The sequence below is a fragment of the Typopeltis vanoorti genome, chromosome 11 (assembly GCF_054136105.1).
Source record: "Typopeltis vanoorti isolate ZY-2024b chromosome 11, IOZ_Tvanoo_1.0, whole genome shotgun sequence".
NCBI lineage: Eukaryota > Metazoa > Arthropoda > Arachnida > Uropygi > Thelyphonidae > Typopeltis > Typopeltis vanoorti.
In genome coordinates, this window is record NC_143559.1 from 103,078,921 (window position 1) to 103,104,620 (window position 25,700).

The following is a 25,700-nucleotide window of genomic DNA, read 5'->3' on the forward strand; positions in this document are numbered from 1 at the left end:
TCAAATACATTGATGATGTGTTCGCTATTTGGCCACATGGCTCTGATACACTCCTCTCCTTCTTAACGCACTTAAACAACTAACACCCCAGAATCAAGTTCATCCTGGAAAAAGAGGAAAATACGTCAGCCTGATGGAACTTTGGTTTTCTCAGTTTATAGAAAACTCATCCATACAATTAGGTACATTCACCAACAATATGGAGTTATTAAGACACTATACAACAGGGCTAAACTAATCTGTTCAAATGACAATGCCCTAACCACTGAACTAAATCACATCCTTAACACTTTCTCAGCCAATGGCTACAATCCCCCAAAAATACTAAAACAAAAAAAAGATTACTCTAAATCCATCGCCATTTCCTACATCCAGGGCACCTCGGAAAAAATTACCAAAATCCTGAATAAACATGATCTGACCTCTTGTTACAGACCATATAGAAAGGCATCCCTTATCTGCTCCTAAAAACCAACCACTTCCCCTAGACCTACCTGGTGTACACCAGGTCCCTTGCAGCTGTAAGCTGCCCTACTTTGGCCAAACAGGCAGGACAGTGAATATCAGAATTTCGGAACACAAGGACTACATCCGGTTTCACCAGTACAGCCACTCTGGGCTTGCAGACCATGCTCTGGATACACGCCACAGAATACGGTGGAAGAAAGCCACAGTAACACTCCGCAGCAAGTATAAATTTGATAGACTATTCATAGAATCAGCCTCAGACCTAAGAAACATGCCAAACCTCAAAAAATTTGGATGCATGAGACTACCGCAAATTTGGGAGACGTACATCTTGAGAACTTCAGCCCAACAGACAAGAATACCTAATATAGTCTGCTAGGGGGGCACCATCAGGACTTTAGGAAAAACAGTAGTTTCCTCGCTTCTACCTCATTTGCTGTTTTTAGTGCTTGCGTGCACGTGTCTTAATCTTATGTTCCCATGAAGATTGCTGAAATATAGGAAATATATATTAAAGTTTATTTTAATTTATATACCAGTATACATTGTGAATTCCTTAAGTTATTTAGTAATCATAAGAAGCTAACTGCAAAGGAACTTGAGCTAATTTTCCATCTCACCGAGCATGGTAAGGAAATTTTGTTTGATGCTGATTCTGATATGGAATGAATCTTTGAAGTCCGTTGAAATCTTGATAAAGCAATTGCCAGCTATTGCAAATGCATGCCAAGATGAAAAAGTCAAGCACTATTCAAACATCTTTACTTAATATTTTTGTAAAAAAAGGTACCTCAATCAAATGTTTAGATGTTAAATAAAAATTTAAGCAATTAATTTTTATTAACTTTGATTATTTTATCCTCTAATATAGCTAATAATTTTTTTATCCAAATGTAGGCTAACCGATGGATGAATTATAATTATTCCTGTTGTTTACTGTATTTGCCTAATGCAATTTCTCTCAGCGCGCATTAATTTATGGATTAATTAATCGCATTAAGTGAGGTTTTCCTGTAATGTGCTATAGGTTTCGCGTTTTTTGTGCATGGATCAGATTAAAAAATAAAAAATTTAAGTTAAACAATGTAGTATCCACATAAAACAAAATTACAGTTAAATGTGTTTGTACAAATTAATTCTTTGTAGAAGGTTAAAAACATCATGCAATCTTTCCGAGTCTGATAACATCTAAGTATACATGGCTTGGCTAGATAAGTAAAATTGCATTCGTCTTTCATGCAAACTGCTGGCACTCCACCAGAACATGACAAATAATAAGATGTATATTGCATTTTTCACACACAGAAGGGTCGTCAGCCTTCAGTAAATAAGAGAGTGTAAGATGATTGTGACCTATGTGGAGGCTAGCAAGAACAACTTCCACTCTTCTCTTTCTACATTGGCTAGAATGCCAGTACTTAATTTCAGGCTTAATGTCATATAATCTGTTTGTCATTGCTTCCTGCCATAATGACTGCCAATGAACAATTAGCTTTATAAACCATATGTGATCTGTATATGGTACTGTCAAACAGTACATGGAGAAAGGATGGGCTATCTAGCAGCCACAGCTGCAGTCTCATTTCCCTTAATTCCAATGGCTGGGAATCCAGCACAACCGAACATCAAAATTAAGGGTTTTCATTTTGTACAACAGGTGTAACACCTCATACAGCACGGGATGTTGATTATACATAACAGAGGAGATAGCCTGTAAACAGCTCAATGAGTATGTATAAATTACTCACTTTTTGTAACGGTTTTCTTTTATATGGAAAGTGTAAGCTGAATGACATGCAACTCTGCTGTATAATTACTGCAATCAGGTAGGATCTGGTTGGAGATAGTAATGTCAGGAAACACAGCAACACAGCCAACACATGTCTCAGTTCTTGAGCAATCATTATAGATGGGCAAGAAACCAAAGGGCTGCTCTGTGAGCATTAAATAATTGCAGTCAGACAAATGATGGAGTATGAGAATTCCATAGTTAACAAAGCGAGAGGTTGCAGGATGGAATGCAAACCTGCGAACCTGGGGGGGGGGGGTGCTGTTATGTTTGGTGTTAGCAATGTTGTCAACATTCATGCCAACAGCTTGCATAGTCTCTTTAACATATACAGGTAGTCCTCGACTTATGATAATTTGCACTTACGACGGCCAAAAATTATTATTAAAATTCTCTAATTTAACTTTGCCACCAGCATATACATACATATCTCGTTACTTTTGTATACGTCCATGTGGTTAGCCGAGTGGCAATGCACTTCGAAACTATATTATGGCTGGGAAAGGAGTGTCCTAGATTCGATTCCCGTCGCCGACGTGAGGAGCTTAAGGATCTTTCTCAGACATAGCCAAGTTAGTCGGTCTTGGGAGTGGACCGCAGGGTTTTTCTCCCCAGTTTATCTGGGGTTTTTCCTCCCGCAAGTAGGCAAACCGGCCCCACAAACACACGCAGCTAAGACATAGGACACATGGGGGGGGGGCATAGGGCTAGCCACCTTATCCTCGGAACGGGTATGGCTTAAAAGGGGCTAAAGAGAGCACCATAACAGGTCAATAGGCCTAATACCTAAAGGGAAGAAGACTTTTGTGTACACATTGCAGCGTCGCCATTAGTCGACAAGCAAAGCCTATCGCCTATACGCAATAGCTGCTGCTATGATTCACCCACTTCTAACCTATCACAGTGTTTGGCATGTTAGTTGCTAATTAGCAGTCGAAGTGTTTGCTTCTCTCATTGCAATTTTTGAATCTCGTAACCCTATCATGTCCAGTAAGAGAAGTAATACAACTGATGAAAATTCCAACATAAAAAAGAAGGCGAGGAAAGTTTGAAGTTTAGATGTTAAAATGAAGGTTATTAAAGCATATGACAAAGGAAAGAAAGTCGGTGAAATAGCACGAGAAGAAAAACTATCGCATTTAACTGTTTCAACAATTATAAAAGATAAATCGAGAATAATGGAGGCAGCTAAAGGGGCAGTCAATATGAAATGTAGAATTTTAACGAAAAAAAAGAGAAGGGCCAATTCATGAAATGGAGAAGCTTTTAATGATATAGATAGATGATCAAATCAACAAAAACATTCCTCTCAGTTTGTTTATGATTCAAATAAAAGCATGTAGCCTATTTGACAATTTAAGGAAACAACAAGAAGATAAATACGGCGAGCATACATTTAACGCTAGTGAAGGTTGATTTTATCGATTCAAAAGCCAATTTAACTTATATAACATACAAATAACAGGAGAAGTTGCTAGTTCTGATTTTTAAACTGCCAAAATTTTCAAGAAAAATCTGAAAAAACATATCAAAAATGGTGATTTGATATGTGTTTATGTATTTTTTTCTTAAATTTTTCTTTCTTAATTTTGTATTTATGTATTTATATATATATATATATATATATATATATATATATGTGCTAATAAATAATTTATAAATGTTTACAAAGTTTATACAATTTTAACCGTTTTAAGTTAAATAGAAACCTAATTTATGAAAATATTATAACAGAAATCAAACATCAAGAATTAAAAAAGTAGTCCTCGACTTATGACAGAGACGTTGGAACGGAACCCTGTCGTAAGTTGAGGACTACCTGTATACCAAAAGGACGTATGACAGTCTGAAATGTGTGATGTGATATTGAGTTTCCCAATGCAGAGAAAAGAGAACTAGTCCAGGTAGGATAATTTGGAAGAGACGTTATATCTTTAGGGCATAATTAAGAGATCTACTCTTTAGAGACAGTTGTGACATTATGATTAAGAATTATAGACACGTAAACACAAGATTATTTTAATATTTGAAATATGAGAAAGTTTGATTTTATCGATTCAAAAGCGATTTAACTTACATAATCCTTGCAGGCAATTCCACTAGTTGATTGATCATGGCTGGACCACCCAGGACCCTGGTAGTCTTGCACTAATTTGGCCTCTGCCAAGGCCAAATCAGTGCAAGACTACCAGGATCTCCCTTTCCAGATGTCCAAGGGCCACACACCACACACACACACAGCAAACACGGTGGCAGGGTATTGGATCTCAGTGATAGTAGTCTGGAGAAGTACAGTAAAGAATACAGGAAGAAAAGTAAAGAAAAAGAGAAACAATGAACAGAGCCAGTACCATCACTGGGAGATCCGCTCTACCTGTTTGCTATGGAGGGGACTTCCCAGTGATGGCCAATATCTGCATAATGATCCATGACTAAATGTAAACTTCTGTAAACTTTGATATCTGTAGATTAAAGATGCCGAAAAATTATATTCTTGGTTTCATCCTTTATCCAGGCATAAGCAAACAAAGTTTGCATGTGAAGTAGCTTCCCAACTGGGCTACTTGCATATAGAGGCTGATAAATTAACATCAATTGCCTTAGTATCCCATAATGCAATGCACACATCGTTATGGACATGTATGATGCTATGCAGTATGGGATGGGCAACTACCCGGAATGCTTTCGACCTTTATTGAGGTCTCATTAGTGGGAGCCAGACCCAGAAGTGATGATACCAAGGTTGAAGTAATGCAGAAGTCATATTTCGATACACAAGTAGTCAAAATGTGTCGCACCTTATTACTGAAATTGTCTGGATTAGAGATAGATGAAAGTTTTTTTCTTTTGGTCATACTATAAATTGAAAGTGCCAAGTTATACATGTCCATAAGGATATGAGCGTTGCATTATGGGATAGTAAAGCAACTGATGTGAAGTCATCAGCTTCTATATACAAGTAGCCCAGTCATGAAGTTACTTCACGTGCAAACTTTGTTTGCTTACATGTGGATAAAGGATGAAACCAAGAATATAATTTCTTGGCATCTTCAATTTATAGTATAACCAAGTGAAAAAACTTTCAACATTAGACATCTGTAGGTTTGTTATTTTTATTTTCTATTATGTAATCAATAATAGATTTAAGGCCTTTTGTTTCCCAGGTATATTTATGTGCATCTTATGTCTATAAAAGAAATCTTCCTATTTTGAAATTAAGTATGACAAAGTCAATTAATTCTAATCCATTTTTATTTTGATGTGGATCATCATTATGTCCCATACAGTCTTTAATTTATTAATTATTATTTCATGGAGATCACCTAATATAACTATATAGTCATTTTTATTAGCAATGCAAATGACTTGTTGAATTCATTTGTAATATTCCAAAAATAAATAAGATTCTTTTATTTATTAGCTTCTGCAGCATAAACACTAAATATAATCATGGTTCTTCTTTGTTTCCTCTATATATTACCCAATAAGCCTAAACAGAAATTAGCAAGTTATATTTAACAGTTCTTAATTAACTTATTAAAAATATCAGAACACTGATGTTTTTAACAAGACATGAAAAACTCACCTCTACTTTGTCCAGATCTTCCAGAATTTTGGACTGTTTATTTGTTCCAGCACCTCTTACCACAGCTGCAAAATACTGAAAATAGAAAGGGAAGGAAGGAGTGATAAAATAAATTGATTTTAGATTGCATACTTAAAGAAAATAATCAACATCGACTAGAGTTATAAATCAAATGGTATAATCAAATTCAAGACACTTCACTGCAACAAATGATCAATGAATGAGCTTTCCATGTAACTTCTCATGTATTATTAACATTAGCTAAAAAAAAAGTACTTTTATTATAATCAAGTAATAGAAATGGCTGATACAACCAGAATAACATAATTTTCTGGAATTTGCAGGCCCAGTTTGGGCAACACAAACCATCCTAAACATTCCTCATATGCTTCACTATTCAGTACGGTATCTCTGCCTTCAGAAAAAGCATTCCACAGTTCAACTACTCTCAATGCAAAAAAAGCCACTTCTCATTCCCCTCCCCCCTGCTCCTTCCCAGTATGAATCCTATAACTATCCCTCAGTTTACATGTTTCTCAATCATATCATCTCATCTGTCTTCTATCCACCAAAATATGCAGTCTATAGTCTATCCTCCTAACACTGACAGTGTTAGTTATGAGGGTAGACTAACACTGTATAGTCCTGAAATTTTGTGGATAACATTTTTGTTATCCACAAAATTGCAACTATTTCTCTTTTGTCTGAACTATTTGTCTATTTAAGCTATCCTGTTATCCTCAAATTATTCCCAATAACATTAATTTACAAATTACAATTACAGTACAGGCGCAGCACGCCACTAGTTGTCCAATTAGAGTATAATATTCCTATCCAACCATTCTCAAATTCTAGCATTAACTGCTACCCCATAATCAACACTCTTCACATACAGATCAGGTGAAAATTTTCCACCTCTGTCTTGGAGCCTCTTTATGAAAAGAAACTATTTTGCCCTCTTTCCACTCTCTTTAGGACTGTGCTTGTGATTAAACAGTTCTAATCTGAACAGCAAGTCCAACAGCATTAAAGGAACTAAAATCTATATTTTCCACATGTGAAAAAAATAATTATTGTAAAAGTTTATTTTTCACTTGGTCAGACTATAATAAATTTAGTTTAATCCTTTATCCAAGCGTGTGCAAACAAAGTTTGCACCTGAAAGTATCTTCAGGACTGGGGTAAAGTGGTACAACACTGGGCAACTCCTTGCAAAGGTGGAGCAAGCTACCAACAATCCTATCTCAGTATCTCCCATTATAGTCTGACCAAGTGAAAAATGAACTTTCATCATCTTTCTCTAAATCAAAGTAATTTAATAAAAAGGTGGCACACCGTTTGGCAGCTCCTATAGGAGGAGATGACCTTGCTAATGTTTCTGCCTAGTATCTCCACTTGGGCCTGGCTCCCAAAGGAAGAGACCTCAATAAAGGTCTAAACTAGTCTGGGTAGTGGCCCTTCCCTTAATGCATAACATTATACATATCCGCAAGGAAATGCGTTTTGCATTATGGGAGATACTGAGATAGGAGTGTTGGTAGCTTGCTCCACCTTTGCAAGGAGTTGCCCGGTGTTGTACCACTTTACCCCAGTCCTGAAGATATTTTCAGGCGCAAACTTTGTTTGCACACACTTGGATAAAGGATTAAACTAAATTTATTATAATTATTGTAAAAATAATAAATAAGCATAAATTAAATTCCTCCTTCACTTCAAAGAAGCAGCAGTTGAGTCTGTGAAGACCTTAGCACCTTATTTAAATTATTCCGTTTGATAAATTAACTGAACTATTGAGATAGTACAATGTGAGACTCATTCAAAAGCCAATGAAAATAGATTTTGAAACATCTGAGAGATAAACAGAGACTGGTATCTTTTTTCCTGCATTATATAAAATTAAGCACTCATAACTTATTTTAACAGTACAGCAATACCTCTCATAGTACGGCTTCGATCAGTCCAGTTTTAAATCCTAAAAAATTAGTGCACAAAATAATTTTTTTCATACATAAATTTGTTTTTTTCCCTTTATGCAGTCAGGTCTCTTTTTGTGCGGTTTTAAAGTTATGCGATACGATATTTAATTTTTTTTTTTGGGGGGGGGGTCCCCGTTGTATATGTATGTACCTAGACTCAGCGAGAATGGAAATGCGGCATTATGTTCAATGTCTTAATGTGTAAGTTATGTATAGTACGAGTAAGTAGTGGACGTTTGTGAACTTTAACGTTGAATTAACTTCTACATCTATCAGTTTTCGATGCGCAAATCTACAGTAAAGTTGATTTGTAATAATTAAATTTTAATCCCATTTAAAAAAATACATAATGAGTGCAAAAAGAAGATGTGAAAGTGATTCTGTCACCAAGAAATGTAAATGGCTCAGTTTAGAACAAAAGCTCGATATAATCAAGCATCATGGAGAAGGTGCATCCTTTGCTAAAATAGGCCGTGAAAAAGGAATGGATGAATCATCAGTTCGAAAACTTATCAAAAAAAAAAAAAGTTCAATACAAATCACAAGGTATGGCTATGGCTTCTTATTTATCAAAAAATAGTGACTAAAACCAGAAGCACTCGAATGGTACATATGGAGCGGCTATTATCCATATGGATTGAAGACTTAACTAAAAAGTGAGTTCCGATTAGTCAAATGGAAATTCAAGCCAAAGCATTAAGTCTTTACAATAACTTGAAGACTACTGATGATATAGAAAACGAATTTGAGGGAACTAGTGAAAATTTTACGGCAAGTCGTGGGTGGTTTTTTCATTTTAAGCAACGAACTGGTATTCACAATGTTCATATGGTTGGCGAATCTGCCAGTGCAGATAAAGAGGCTGCTTTAAGATATCTGAAGGAATTGAGTGAAATTATACAAAAAAGGTGGCTACAAAGATGAGCAAATATTTAACGTTGATGAAACGAGATTATTCTGGAAAAAGTTGCTGTCATGCACTTTTATAGCAGCAAATGCAAAGTCATGCCTTGGATATAAAATTTCAAAAGACCATCTCACACTGCTATATTATTATTATTATTTGACACCTCCAGGGAGTCCAACTCATCGAGGGTGCGTCAACAGCATCGAATGATTGGTCTCCTACCAACCGTGCTCAAACTTACTTAACTGAGCCATTAATAGCAGAGGCTCTGCCAATCGACAAACCTTTGCCGGCTGGGTGGAAATGCAGCAGAGGATTTCAAATTAAAACCAATGCTTGCGTACCATGCAGAAAATCCTAGAGCTCTTAAAAATGTATCAAAAAATAATCTCCCAGTGTTGAGGCATTCAAATAAGAAAGCATGGGTCACAAGAGTTATTTGAAGATTGGTTCACCAACTACTTTTGCGCTACAACAGAGCGTTATTGCAGAGAAAAGGATTAGATTTTAAGATTTTATTGATCTTAGATAATGCCCCAGGTCATCCGACTGGTCTTTTGTGATTTAAATGAAATTGTACAAATAACTTTTCTTACACCAAACATGGCGTTGGTGATCCAACAAATGGATCACGGTGTCATTGCGACATTCAAGGCCTATTATTTGTGCTGCACCTTTTCGCAAGCCATAAAAGCTACAACAGGAGAAAATGTGTCTACTTTAACAGAATTTTGGAAGAGCTACAACATCAGAAACGTTATATTCAATAATGTTTCTGATGTTGTAGCTCTTCTCATATTGCTTGCCATTAATTCATGTATGGCATGAATTAATGGCAAGCAATATGAGCGCAGTATGGAAACATATCATACCACATTGCGCAAATGATTTCATTAGTTTTGAAACTCGTTTTGCTAAAGTCACTAATAACATAGTGGAAATTGGACAGCAACTTGGTTTCAAAGAGTTAGATTTCGTCAACGTAATTGAGTGCATTGAATCGAACACTAATGAACTGGATAATGAAACACTTATTAACATGGATGAACAACGAGCTTATGAAGAGTGGGAGGGCAACTTAGACAACGACGATTGTGTTAAAGTGCCTGCACGAGACTTAACAGCTGAACAACTATCAAATATTATTAGAATAGTTGAAACCTTGTCAGAGCATATTATGGAAGTTGATCCCAATATTTTACAATTTGCCAAACGATAAACAATGCAATTCGTTGCTACAAAGAAATGTATGAAGAGAAAAAAACCAAAGAAGAAAAATGTGCAGACATCGATATTGCAATTTTTAGAGAATAAAAATAAGAATTACGAAAAACATGTATTTTTTCTTTAATTATTTTTGATAAAGACATTTGAATTTATTAATCTCGTTTTATTTATTGAAAAACAGGGAGAATATTTTTTTTTTGGAACCAATTATCATTTTTTGTATGTATTTAGTTCCTCGATTAGTCCGGTTTCAAACAGTCTGGGATATCGGTGGAACCGATTACCCAGACTATGCGAGGTATTGCTGTATTACGACACCAAATGAACTAAATTATAAAAAAGATGTTTATTAACTAGTTTATATTTTGCTGGATTTCACACCAGCATTTCCAGAGCAAAACAACATGTTATAGTTTACACACAACAACGAGTAAGTGAAACAATTCAAATGGTAATGGACAAAAGATCTAAAGTCCTAATTTGGTACCCTTTAATATTGTAAAAAAGTAGTATTACATTTGTGTAAGAGTTGATCTTAAGACAATAGTCTCCTAAATTTTTGGCAATTTAATTATTATTATTTCGGGCGACTCCAGGGAGTCCTTAGACTCATCAAGGGACGCCCTAAACATCATGTCCACACAACTATACGACATTCTCACAGTATCTATCATACCTTGCCTTGAACTCGCTCACCGTCATAGCACCCACAACAGACTCTGGCTGTTGTGGGTGCTATGACGGTGACAGCTTATTCCACTCATTTACCACTCTAAAAGTAAAGCACCCAGCTCTAACATTCCTGCTAACCACACTCTTGCCCAGCTTCCATAGGTGTCTCCTAGTTCTCCCACCACCAGTAATGATCTCAAAAATATCCTCTGAATTAATCCTATAGAATCCCTTTAGCAATATGAATGTCTCAATCATATCTCCCCTTTTCTGCCTATCAACTAGTTTCTGCAACCCACAAATCTTCAACCTGTTCTCATATGGTTCATTCCATAGACCTACTATCATCTTAGTCACTCGCCTCTGGATCCTCTCCACCTCCTCCCCATCAAGAAGGAACCGAGGTGACCAAATCTGGGCACAGTAGTCGAGATGAGGTCTTATCAAGGCTTGGTACAGAGGTACAATAACTTGCTTGTCTCTGCTCGTCAAGGTATTTTTCAACAACCAAGTGAGTTGATGAGCTGATTTAGCTACTTTTGCAATGTGCCCCCTAAACTTCATCCCCCTATCCACCAACACTCCCAAGTCCCTGGCCTCATCAATCTCTTGGAGTACAGTTCCACCAATGTGGTATACTGCTGCTAATCTTTTCACCCCAAAATGCATAACCTTACATTTTGTCACATTAAATCGACATCCATTCTCCTTAGCCCAGAACTCAATCTATCCAAGTCATCCTGCAAGATTTTGACATCTTCTGCATTTACTATCGCCCTACCCAACTTTGCATCATCAGCGAACAAATTAATTGTTCCACTTAGATCTTTCCCTATATCATTAATGAACAGATTAAAAAGCAGTGGTCCAAGAACAGAACCCTGCAGCACACCACTAGTCACTGGTCGTATTTTGGACTCTACTCCTGAATAAACTACTCTTTGATATCTCTCCATCAACCACCCACCTATCCATCTCACCAACCCTATATCCATTCCCATATGTTGTAGTTTACAGATTAGAATTCCATGTGGTATCCTGTCAAACGCCTTTGCCAGGTCCAGCAGTATCACTGTAAACCCATTACCCTTATCCAGTTCAGCCGTCACCGTGTTATAAAACTTGAGCAAGTTACTGAGGCATGATCTACCCTTCACAAAGCCATGCTGTCCCCTGTACAGTATCTCATTTTCATCAAACCATTCCTCTATTTTTCCCTTGACTACTTTCTCCAAGACCTTGACAAAGACTCCTGATATGCTGATTGGTAGGTAATTTGCAACTGTAGTCTTGGATCCACCTTTATGCAGTGAAACTATTTTCCCCTCTTTCCACACATTTGGGACTAAACCAGAGACTCAGATTAAACAACATGGTCAAGGGCATTGATAATTCCTTAGCCGCTTCACGCAAGACCCGTGCCGGTATACGTGGGATTGGATGGTAAACCAAATTTAAACAATTAAATGGTGTGCCACCTTTTTAATAAATTACTCTGGATTTAGAGAAAGATGTTGAAAGTTTATTTTTCACTTGGTTAGAATATAATATAATAAATTTAGTTTAATCCTTTATCCAAGTGTGAGCAAACATCGCCATTTGGCAACTCCTATAGGTAGAGATGACCTTGCTAATGCTTCTGGCTGGTATCTCCACTTGGGCCTGGCTCCCGCTGAAGAGACCTCAATAAAGGTCGAAACTAGTCTGGGTAGTGGCCCTCCCTTAATCCATAACAATAGACATATCCACAAGGAGATGTGTTTTGCATTATGGGAGATACTGAGATAGGAGTGATGTTAGCTTGCTCCACCTTTGCAAGGAGTTGACCTGGTGTTGTACCACCTTACCTCAGTCCTGAAGATACTGTCAGGTGCAAACTTTGTTTGCTCACACTTTGATAAAGGATTAAACTAAATTTATTATATTATATTCTAACCAAGTGAAAAATAAACTTTCAAAGTCTTGTATTAGTAGCATTACTATAGTAGAAACTTCTGATAACACTTAACTCAGCGATTCTTCCATTTGTCGAAATACTAAGTTTTCTCTATGGATAAGGCAATGAACATGTCTTGCATTCGGATAAACTTTTTTTTTATTTACTTCTGCTACAAAACTTGAAATTCTTCCCATCATGGCTGGGGGCACAGTCAGTGCAAATCCTGATGCACTTTTGCCAATCAAGTTCATATTCTTTAAAAAGTTATTCCCTTTTTCAGATATATCTTTTCCTTTGGTTGTTCTGGAAAGATTTCTGCAAAATAGTAGATCTTCATTAATTTGAAAATTATAGAGGCATCTAACAAAAACCGTTAAATTAGCGTCATTTGTATTATCCGTAGATTCAGCAAATGGCAAATGCATTACGTTGTTTGATTCGTGAAATTAATGTAGACATGATATTATCGGCAATGCAATCTATTCTTCTGTAAATTATTATTAGACACAGGAATTTTTTTTAAAGATTCTGATATTTCAGAACCATGGATAGTTTCGCAAATTTTTATTGCTGCTGGTAAGACAAGGTCTTCACCAATAGTATGAGGTTTCTTTGTTCTTGCAATTAACAAAGCAATTTCGAAAAATACTTTTAATTTGTCATTCGGTTTAGTATTCTTTGAAAAACATTTAGTCTGTCATTTTAATTCTTCAGCTTTTCTTTGAAAAAACTCAATTGTCTTACTCTTATATTCCCCATGAACAGTATCTAAATGGCGACAAAGTTTTCCGGGTCGCATGCAATCGTTTGATAACTGTTTACAGCAGATTGCACACACAAGTTTGTTTGGATCATTAAATGATGGTACAAGCCCATATTTCAAATAAGAAGGATCGTATTTTCGAATTTTTTCATGTGACATTTTTTGACTCTTACCCTCTGGTGCTGAAGATGATGTGGATTGTTCTGGTAAAATATGAGACACTGTCATCTGTGAGTCTGTTTCTGCTTCTGCTGATTGTTCGCTGGATCTTTTCTTTTCTTTTTTTTTTTTAATAAGACAATTATCCATCTCAGGGTTAAATTTTTAACGTAGAATTGATCAAATAATAGCAGCACATACCAATACCAGCACACCACAGACTAACAAGATGAAATTAGTGAATTATTACCTGAATAAGGGAATCCCGAACCGGGAACATTTTTCTGTTCAGTGACTTTTCTCCCTTTTACAGTAATTAAGTCTAACACGAAGCAAAGGCAAATTATTAAGACGTGCATATGATTGGTGCAGTATTAACAAAGGATCGCGCAACCGAGATAGAGAACCAAGTTAAAAGCATAGCCGACAATTGAGTTGAAATGCTAACTCTCTTCGACCGAATTCCATAAGTGAAACTGCCATAACATTCACTATATAGAGATACTGTGTTTGCTGATACAACATATGGTTTTGCTGGAGTCTGTACAGCATAGGTTCTGTATGAGGGGGACGTGTGATTCATTAATTAGTGTCGTTTTTATCCCAGTTGTCTCAAATTGCACTATTTGTTGAGAAATATATTACACAGGCTGCTCATACCTTATTCACTGACATAATAAAAGTACTTGTTTTTCTGGCCTCTGCAGTACAGTGGCTGTTGGGGGAGGGCATGTTGTTTACCGCTGCAAGCAAGTTACTATCGCCCGACGTGAACGTATTTAAGCTTTTTTCATGTACGAGGTATATGCGATACTTTTTAATTTCTTTTTTTCCGAAAAGTAAAATCAAGGGTGCAAGTTATATGCGAGGGTGAGTTATATTTGAGTAAGTATGGTATTTTAAGTATGGATAAGTACATTGTATCTTCTTTAAATGGAAAAATTGCTCAGATGACAGTGATAATACAAAATGAGTTTTGAATGTGTATATAAAGTCAATATCAACAGTCGCCTGATTACGAACGCATGATGAAAGGGACGGGAAGGTTTGGAGCTTTCTCAGAGAGCATTCAAAGGTAAATACAATTGGTTATTTTGTATAGGGCCCCGGACTTATTCGTTTAGAATTTAACCGCTGCTTTGAAATGAAACTTATATGAATAAGCATATATTTCCTAATATTCATTAAGCGCCGAAACATACAGGTAGCAAAATTTGTGAACCAACACCAATGTGAATTTTTTCCATTAAAATGTAAAAAATAACAAAAAAGAAATAATAAATAATAAAAATTAAATGCGTTTCTTTTAAGATAAAAAAAATCTACTTAGTCTTAAAACATTTTAAATTTGTTTTCATTATTTCACCCCCCCAACAAAACCTAGGGCCCCCAAGGGGGCCCCAGCCCACAGTTTGGGAAGCACTGGCTTAGATGACTAAGCCAGTGCTTAATTACTTCTGCTTAACTAACATACCAATATGTTAGTGAAGCAGAAGTTTGATTATATTTTTGTTGCTTTTTAACATTTCGCCATAGTAAAAAGATATTATTATTACACAAGACCCCTTAGAGTTAGAGACATCATCTGGGGGGGGGGTCTGTTTATCATACACCCACAGCTCATCATACTGTGCTTTAAACACACTCAAATTCTCTGCAGACACCACACTCTCAAGCAAGGTATTCCAATCATTCACAACTCTGCATGAAAAAAACCTGCTTCTCACTCCCCTACTCACACTCTCTTTATACAGTTTCCAGGGATGACCTCTGGTTCTCCCTTGATCTCCCACTATTTTCTGTAGAACCTCTCCAGCATTGATCCTATAACAACCTCTTATTAACTTGCTAACTTGTAGGTCTCTATCATATCTCCCCTCTTCCTCCTGTCCACCAGCCTCTACAAGTTGCATTTTCTCAATCTTTCCTCATACTCGACATTCCAGAGGTGAGAAACTACCTTAGTCAGTCGCTTCTGGACTCTTTCCAACATCTCTTCATCCTTCTGAAAACCAGGTGACCAAATCTCGGCACAATAGTCCATGTGTGGCCTAATCAAAGGCTTATACAATGGAACAAGAATCTCCCTACTTCTATAAGTCAGTGTCTCCGAATCATTCCCAGAAGCCTTTGTGTTGTCTTAACAATTCTGGCTATGTGTCCCCTAAATTTCAGATCCTTATCCACTATCACCCCCAGATCATTTATTTCCTCCACCTCCGACAATATATCCTCACCAAGCATAAATTCTGTAACCCATCTTTGTTTCCCAAATTTTAAAACCATATATTTTGCAACATTGAACTCGCAACCCCATTCCCGTGCCCAATTACTCAATTTATTCAAGCTTCTTGTAAGGCCACAACATCTTCCCTACGCTTCATGGTTCATCCCAACTTTGCATCATCTGCAAATAACTGAATATCTTCATCCAAATCTTCACCAATATCATTAATATACAAGTTAAATAGCAATGGACCTAAAACAGACCCCTGAGGTACACCACTAGTAACTTTCCTTTTCCTGGATATCACTCCTCCCCCATACACAACTTGTTGATACCCATCAGATAGCTAGTCTCCAATCCAATGCACCAATCTAATATCCAACCCCATCTACTCTAGTTTGACAATCAACTTATCATGTGGTAATCTATCAAAAACCTTTGCAAAATCTAAGTATATTACTGTGTATCCTTCTCCTCTGTCCATGGAAGAGGTCACCTTATTGTAATAATAAGTAGATTACTAAAACATGACCTCCCTTTAGCAAATCCATGCTGTCCATCAAAGATAATACCATTGTTGTGAACCCAATTCTGGATCTTAGTTCTCACAAGCTTCTCCAACACCTGACACACAGATAGGCCTATAGTTCGATGCTTGAGTTCTATCACCTCCTTTATGAAGTGGCACAATCTTGCCCTCCTTAGGAACTTGGCCCAGTGCAAGACTCATGTTAAAAAAATATGTCAAAGCTGGCATCAACTCCCTGGCACATTCCTTCAGAATATGTGGTGATATATTATCAAGTCCAACAGCCTTATTTACATCTAGTTTCCTCAACTCCCTATACACCTCTTGCTCACTTACAGTCAGTCTCTCTTCCCCATCATGAACTGCTCTCAATCTCTCCATGAAGTCACATTCACAAGATTGAAAGACCTTTATGAACTGCTCATTAAGTATCTCCACCATGCCTTCTGCAACAGCTGTCTTTATACCATTTTCTCCAATTGTCATCCTTCTATATCATTCTTTCTTTTGCTGGCTACATATCAAAAGAACTTCTTAGAATTCTTTTTGGCTTCATTAGCTTACTGCTGTTCATATTTCTCTTTAGCTACCCTTACCAACCAAGTCACCAGTCTTGCCTGGTCTTTGTAAACCTCATGGAATTGGTTATTTCCACTTCTCTTATGCTGCCTCCATAATGCCATTTTTCTCTGTATCACATGCTTAATCTATTCATCCATTTCACATCTACCTTATTTAACCTTCTCAACCACCTTGGAATACATTTAGACACTGCATCTACTAGATAGTTTTTGAAAATCCCCCAAGCTGTATTAATCTCTTCTGCAGCTAACTCCTCATTCCACGCTACACATGCAAGCTGTCTCCTGAGCTCTTCATAATCATCCCCTTTGTATTTCCACATATACTGTTTTCTTACAGAATTCTTCACATTGCTGGCAACCACCCAGGTAATCATCTCATGGCCATGCTCACCAATCGGTAGGTGATTTGACACTTCATTTATAATTACAGCCTCTGATGAGATCACCAGATCCAAGACCCTCAATCCTTGTGTGCTCTCTGTTACATACTGTCTGAGGTAGTCATCCCTCAAAAACTCAAGAAACTCATTTTCTTTACTTCCAGTTGCTATCTCATTATTCCAGTCTACATTGCAATAATTAAAATCACCCATAATGATCACTCTTTTCTTATTTCCTTGGCTGATTTGATTATACATTTCATAGTCACTACCATCCACATTACCTGGCGTTACATCCACTTAGTGGCTTTGTTTTAATTTATATTTGTTTTTCCTTGTTTAGATCTAATTTGCTATTACCTGAATTACTCTCAAGATCCTAACTTAAATTTTGCCTTCAGTGCACGATATAGAAAGACTATCTATATATTTGGTCGATTATTAGATTAACCATGTGTATCAATTACTTGGACAAAGGGTTTATCCTTTGTGATTACTGTCTGAGATTGTCTCCCGATCAGATATTGGCAAATTTATTTGTTACATTTTATGTCATTCTAAAGTAAAGAACTAGTCAAACCAACTAAAACAAATGGATACAATCATTAGCTCCTTCTATAGGATTAAGCATTAAACTACACATTATACAAGTCTTAATTTCGTCCATTCAGTTCTCTTCTAAATTAAGTTAGTTTTTCACATAAAGTACCTGTCACAAACCATCTATAAACTTCCTCTAACAAAATGCTTAGTGGAGTTAAGCCACTGCTATCATCGATAATTACCTAAAAGTTCTATACTACATTGTCCTTGTTCACTAACTATATAACATTTCTTCACTCTAAGCGGGAAAGAAAATTCTGTACGTTACCAGCTCTTGGGAAGATTAACAGATCCGTCCCTTAATTCACATTTCTGTCTTACACAGCCCAATCCTTCCTCCTTGAACTGGGGTCAGAACATCTTTGCTAGGCCTTTATCCATGTGGTTACTCATAGAGGTCATCTTACTTGGCTTTACCGAATGTCTGGCGATGTGCCCACATTTATCTGGTTCTTATGACGCTAGTCCTCGTCAGAGTTACCAGTTCAGGAATTCCGTCCCTAGGAGATAGCTAGTCAGGGTGCTGGAACTGTGGGAGCCGACATCTAATATCTCAGGGAGATCCGGAATCCATCAGAAGGCGAGAGAGAGAGAGAGAGGCCCAATGTCTAATCACGTAAAACACCAGGAAAGGGTCAGGAGCAATGTTCCCTCTAATTTTTTGCTGCGAGTGTGCGCAGAAATTTGCCTTCTTTTGAAAAGTTATGCACACCCATATGAGTCACCATACTGATCATTTAAGCAAAAAAGATTTTAGTTCACTCTTTACCTTCTGGTGTCAATGGGATGTCAGCCAGGTCACCCCACTCCCCACCGTGTTCCCACACATGGCAGTAGCCTCCCCAGGAAATCACGATTCACAAGCCTTGGGCAGCAACTTTGCGCATGCGAGGCCAACATGATACCGACTATAATAGATAGGAACTAGATAGGATTCTAAGTGTGTGTATTATTACCACCAAGTAAGTTTTGTAACATCAATCACAGAGCTAACATAAATATTTTATATGTAATTAATATTGATCTGATTAGAAGTAAGAAATAAAGTAAAAAAAAAAGATAACACTAGTGACTGATTGCCTTTAATTAAATTTTCTAACTTTGCAAATAACTCTAAACATACATAATAAAATATTCCCATTACTAATTCTCACCTTGTTAAATATTCATAATAAGTCCATTACTAATTCTCATCTTGTTTAGTTCTAGCTTCTCTCTCTTTATTTTTTCTCTCTTCTGTCTTTGGCATTCATCCACTCTTTATACACACTATCTAAATTAATTGAATTTCTACATAATTGGTAACTTTTCACTCTCATTAGCATATCCAAATGACATTCTCCTAAACGGTTTCTAAGTTGGTTTTTTATTTGATTCATTAGACTAAAACCTCACTCACAGTCTGCACTAGATGCAAGGAACGTTCCTCCAATATCCATCATCAACTTTGCCAAATCACAAAACTGCTCATTTTGAAGAGCAAATACAACCATTTGTGTAAAATTCGATATCATTTTAATTTTTTTTTGTACAGAAAATTTGAAATCATTAAACTGACTATTTCTGTAGTATCATCCAGAAAATCATGATATTTAAGACACAGGGCATTAACATGTTCACTACCAATTGAGAAATCACAATGAAAATAGAGGAAATATCAAACACTGACCATTCTTGTATCTCATTCTCAGGGAATCTGTCCTCTAAATGTGCACATAAACAATTTATAAAATTTAATAGGGGCCTAGTATCCACTGGTTCAATCTCTTCTTGTTTAAGTAAAGCATTTACTCTGTCACTCCAGCAAGCGTCACCTTCTAAATACTGATTCCTGATTTTGTTAATCTTCCCTCTGGCAAAATGATGACTGTCTAGTGATGTAAGGTTACTCCTTTTTAAGATTTTGCACAGGGAAGCCATTTTTTCAAAAACATCACTTAAAACATTAACAGCTACTTTGAATGTCACGTTAGTTAATTTATTGTGACAATAATTAACCACGGGATCATTTGATTTGTCTTTTTCAAAATATGTGATCAGTCCCCAATAAATACAAGCAACACCAATTGTAGCATCATACATAAATATTTCATGCAGCTGAACATTTATCAACTCATGAGCTTTTGACGTAGCAGTTTTCATTATTTCATCCAGCCATTCACTTTTAAAGCAGCTAGCAGTTCGTTTTCGCTTCACACCTTTTGCTTCCTTTGAATTTGACATGGTGCATCAGTTTTTTTCAATTTTGTTATTTGGAGAATGTTTTTTATTGTTTTTATAAATTTACAAATGTACACCATTCACTGAATAACTTGGCAAGGCAAAAGCTGAACCAACACTAAACATTGCTGAAGGCAACACAAGAGCTAAAAGATATGCCTAGAGGCTAGATTTAATTAACTTGGTTGTATCTCAATGCGTGTACACGAATGTTATGATTTAGTCTACTATTTTAAAATTCCTTTTAAAAATTAGAGAATTTTGAAACGCTACAATACTTTTAATTGTACTTTAATTTAAGTTTTTAAAAGTATTTAATTATTTTTATTAAAATTATGAAACCATTGTTTTAATTCGTCATGATTTTGAACTAATTTGATCAGCCAATCAGGTTTGGGAATTTTCCATGACCTGAGATAAACAAACGGTGCGCCATTCTATATGCTACTTAAAAATTACACATTTAAGCCACACATCTTTCACTTTGGCATCAAATCGCTAGCCTCAAATAGGGTTACTGTTAATAATTTATAAGTTTTGTGCAACTTCGACAATGTAATAAAAAATGTGAGGTTATAGGCTTCAGCGTTACAGAGTTACCGTATATTTTAAAGAACTTATAGGTTAATGTTTAGGTGGAACTTCTTCAATTAATAAATTTTAATTTCATCTTGAAAATCTAGTGTGCGTATATTTTTTGCTTTGTGAGCTAGTTTTAAAACGTGCGCGCGTGCAGCTTAGAGGGAACATTGGTCAGGAGAACAAGACAAAAAAGCCTCAAGAGAGGGGAGCAAACCCCTTTTATTCTGCATCCTTGGCACCTTCTTTACTACCTCGTTCTTCAGCATGGCACTCGTCTCCTTCGCTCACAAATTGATCCGGTATACCGCGTCTCCTTGTGTAGTGTCTTCACGGGAAAATGAATTATCGCCGCTTTCCATGTAAATGCTTACGCCTCAAGCCAAATGTTCACCCGAATGGTCCACCTGCGAACTTTGGACTTTTGTTTACACTTTGATAAGCATTTCATTTCATTTCACATAGACTACCCTTTTATAGTTACATCTTACAAACTGGAAATCTTTACTTAGATTTGAAAAAATAAGTTTTCTTTTATAATTCTACATTTAAAGGTATTTATAGCCCTATTTACAATCCTTTTGATAGCTTAAGTATAAAAGTTTCTCCTTGTTGATATGTTAGACTTGTTAAATCTTGAATAAATTAATTTTTTTATAAATTCTCCCATTCAAGATCTAACACTGGTCTATAATAACATCCAACCTAGTATTTCATTCCATTCACCTCTATCTCACACCATACTGCCTCAAAACCACTGGCACTATTTCCCTCTTGCATCTCTACTTTGTATGGACATAATTCTTTCTCTATCATCAATAGCACTTCTCCCTTTTTACCCCTTCTATCCTCAACGAAACACATCATACCCTTCCATCTCTATTACTGTCAGGATGTCATCCTCATCTAACCATGTCTCACTTATTCCAACAATTTTTGGATGAACAGACTCAATTAGTGCAACCATTTCGTCTGCCTTGTTTCTTACATTTCTAGCATTTGTATACAAACACAACAGCTCATTCCTGGATCTACAGCTAGTTCCATTGATACCACTCATTCGATGTGATCTTTCCATGCTTGACTGGGGCCATTTCCCTTATATCATAAAGACATTTTGATATCTTTTTACTTGTTGTAAATATGGTTTTTATTTATTTATTTTTTTAAATAGCCAGTGTTTGTGTAACTGTTTTGCTTTTCTTGGATGATGACAAAGAAAAGTTAATTTAAAGAGTAGTGACATGCATTTTGCCCAGAGAAAGCATCCACTCTCCTGGTGAAAATGTGGCTTTGACAGTTCTCAACAGAGAGCACTATTCTGCCTCCCTGACTAGTCTAGACAGATGACAAAAGTGGTCAGGAAGTGCCTAACTTTTTTTTGTGTGGTATGTAAAAACAGATTTCCAGGAAGGTATCCCTCACACCACAAGCAAGAGGGAACACAATACATGTTAACATACACTATGTGTTATACACTCAGCATGATGAATAATTTCAATTCCGATGTACATATAATTTAATATGGGAGCTAACATAGCAAGCAAAATAGTATTAATGCAAAACACTTAGTTTGATTATCTTCAGCTTATTGTATATATATATATATATATATATATATATATTTTTTTTTTTTTTTTGAAAAGTCAATTCTTATCTCATATTTCAAATATCTCACCCCAAAAGCTAAAGTCCTTTTAATTGCCAGGGACCAGTCAAACATGCCAATACAACAGTTCAGGAAGTGATTTAGAACAGGTTTTTCCAGCATCTGTTCTAGAGGTAGAAAATCATATTCCAGCAATCGTTTCATTCTCTGGAAGCAAACATGATGTTCTTCCTGCCACAGCCTTTCCTGTGTGATAGGCTCCTTAAATAATGGATCTGCTTCCAGAGTATTCCATACATTTCTCTACAAATATATAATTCAAGAATATTACATCAGTACTAATATATAAGACATTTTATCTAGCATATTAAAAAAAATAATTATAAGAAAGATCAAGCTAAAGAACTAAGTTTAATAAATTTAGTTTAATCCTTTATCCAAGTGTATGCAAACAAAGTTTGCCGATGAAAATATCTTCAGGACTGAGGTAAAGTAGTGCAATACCAGGCAACTCCGAGCAAAGGTGGACCAAGCTCTCATCACTCCTTGTCTCAGTATCTCCCATACTGCAAAGCACATCTTCCTGCAGACATGTATACTGCTATGCATTAAGGGAAGGGCCACTACCCAGACCAGTTTCAACCTTTATTTGAGGTCTTGTCAGTGGGAGGCAGACCAAAACATGGAGATACTAATGCAGAAGCAATAGGAGAGGTCATATTTACCTATAGGTGTTGCCAACAGGTGTACCACCTTATTATTGAATTACTCTGGATTTATAGAAAGCTGTTGGAAGTTTATTTTTCACTTGGTTAGACTATAATAAATTTAGTTTAATCCTTTATCCAAGTGTATGCAAACAAAGTTTGCACGTGAAAATATCTTCAGGACTGAGGTAAGGTAGTGTAACACCAGGCAACTCCTAGCAAAGGTGGACTAAGCTCTCATCACTCCTTGTCTCAATATCTCCCATAACGAAAAGCACATCTCATTGCGGACATGTATACTGCTATGCATTAAGGGAAGGGCCACTACCCAGACCGGTTTCAACCTTTATTGAGGTCTCCTAAAGAACTAAGTTCTTAAGCCACTATCCAACTATATGCATAATGTTCAAAATTAAATTAACAAATCAGATTAAGACTGTGTCACACAGAATTAGATAATTCTTTATTCTTAGATGAAAACTATCACCAATGAATAAAAGATAAACTCTTACCTAATATAAATTTACTTCAAAAGAAAAGATAAGATTTTTATTCAAAGTGAAAATCATTTTTGTGAATGATTATTCCTACCACCAGAAGGTTTGCATCTATCTAGAGTGGCAATGGCATAAACTCACAAATTATAAAAATTCATGATTTATAAGGAATCTGTGTAGCTCAGTCAATATAGATGAAGCATAAATTAAAGATGCCAAGAAATGATATACTTGGTTTAATCTTTTATCCAAGTATATAATTTCTTGGCATCTTTAATTTATAGTATATTTCCACTTGGTTATATATATATTTATAACCAAATGGAAAAACTTCCAACAATAGATGAAACACTTTGGTCAGAAAACCAAAGTTTGATTCCCATCTATGACATGAGGAACCTTTGTCATGTCTTTAACTAAAGGTAATCTAGCTGGTCTCAAACAGAGGTGGAGGGGTTTTTTTTTTGAAAAAAATTTGGGTTTTTTCATCACTGAAAAGAAACTGGCCTGTGACCACATATCTAGACATAGAACACTTCGTGGGATGACAGGCTGCGCTAGCCCAAGGCGAGAAAGTAACAATTTCTGACCAGTACCTCATCTCAATTTCAAATGTAATTAAACAAGAATTAGTTAAAGAAATTAAAGCTCTAAAGAGTAGAGCAAGTCTTCGAGATGCTTCAGATTTCAAACAACAAGGAACTCATTGCATCCTCTCATTAAATTTATTGACATTGATCCAAAATTCTAATTTGTTCCTTCACAAAATCTTTCAGATCTTAAGACCAGGTAAATACATCAAAATACTGATACATCTTTGAACAATTTCATCTTATTTTCATCAAAACTTTAACAAATAAAGAACAGGTTCCTCCTCTTGAAATATCTATAGAAGCATCTAAAGAACTCACTCTATTGGAGTCTTGTTTTCCTTAACTAATTCTTGTTTAATGAATCAGCAACGGCTGACAGTGTCTTTACATATCATTTTAGACTAGACCTGTGTCTAAGCCAAAGCTATGATGCTTGTGAGGGGGTGTTTAAGGGTCAAAGTTATATAACTGAGTTGAGACCTCCACATAGCCTTTAAAGGAATGCGGAGAACAGACCAGGTTCTCCTGACCTAATGTCCAATCCTCACCTACTCGTGGTGCACCCTGTTAGTTATCTATCTGGATACTGAATGAACGAAGATGGGCTGGCAATTTGGAACTTAGCCGACCAAATTGTATTCTTATTGGCTTAAACCAAAATATAAAATGATGGTACAACATGACAGAATTTCATGCCGGCTGGGGTATCACTCAGTTAAACAAGGCCCTGTTGTTTTCGCCAGGGAACCAGGGTGAACAGCGAAAAGTCAGCAACTGGAACAAATCTGAAAACACACCCCCAACTCAACATCATCAGAGTTAAAGATCGGTACTATCAACATAAGACTGAATGGAAAAGAAATGGAGCTAGCTGAGGAATTATATAAGAACCAGATCGACATAATAGGGGTGACTGAAACAAAAAAGGCAAAACCGGTGAGATCTTTCTGAGCAGTAAATACAAAATGTTTTATTCAGGCAATGACAATCAAAGAAAAGAAAGAGTAGCCATATTATTCAACACTCAATACAAGGCTAATCTTCTTGAATGGCAGGCAGTCTCAAGTAAAGTGATGTGGGCAAATATCAGAATGAGGAACTGGACAAAGAGACTTATGGCCCCACAGAAGGTTCTACTAAGGTACAAGTGGAGGAATTTTTTGAGGCTTTAGAGAAAGCAAGTGACACAGTGAAAAAGGAAAAGTTGGTCCTTGTTGGGGATCTAAATAGCAGAGTAGGAAATGATTGTGAGACATACAAAAATATTTTGGGAAAATTTGGAGAAAAGAGCAAAGCTAATAATAATGGCAAATACCTGTTGGATTTCTGCTCAGGACATGGACTGGTTATTACTAACACAATGATCCAACATAAAAATGTGCACAAATCCACATGGAGAGAATAGGCAAGGAATAAGAAAAGTCTCATTGACTATGTTATTGTTGACAGTGATGTTTTCTCCCTGGTGCAGGATACCAGAGTGTACAGAGGATTTGAAATTGGAAGTGATCACTATTTAGTCTTGAGCAGGATAAAATTGAATTTCATATTGAAAAGAACATGTAGAAAGTTTTAAAGTAATAAAAGTTGAGCAGCTCTCAGATGTGAAATGTAGACTAAAATACACAAACATTATTCAAGAAAAAATGAAAGAGTTTGGGAATAGGAAACCAAACCTTGGATATT

At 36.2% G+C, this 25,700-nt stretch overlaps 1 protein-coding gene across 2 annotated transcripts in view; it reads right to left on the reverse strand.

Annotated features, from left to right (window-relative positions):
• LOC150101887 (peroxisomal acyl-coenzyme A oxidase 3-like) overlaps positions 1 to 25,700 on the reverse strand; it is a 240,026-nt gene that overhangs the window by 198,127 nt on the left and 16,199 nt on the right. The window contains exons 2-3 of one of the 2 annotated variants that reach the window (XM_090400297.1): positions 22,287 to 22,520; positions 5,844 to 5,918 (exon numbers count right to left, since the gene is read on the reverse strand). In XM_090400297.1, the coding sequence (XP_090256423.1) occupies positions 5,844 to 5,918; positions 22,287 to 22,520 (309 nt within the window). The remainder of the gene's footprint in view (positions 1 to 5,843; positions 5,919 to 22,286; positions 22,521 to 25,700) is intronic. The other variant, XM_090400298.1, reaches the window with a different exon arrangement.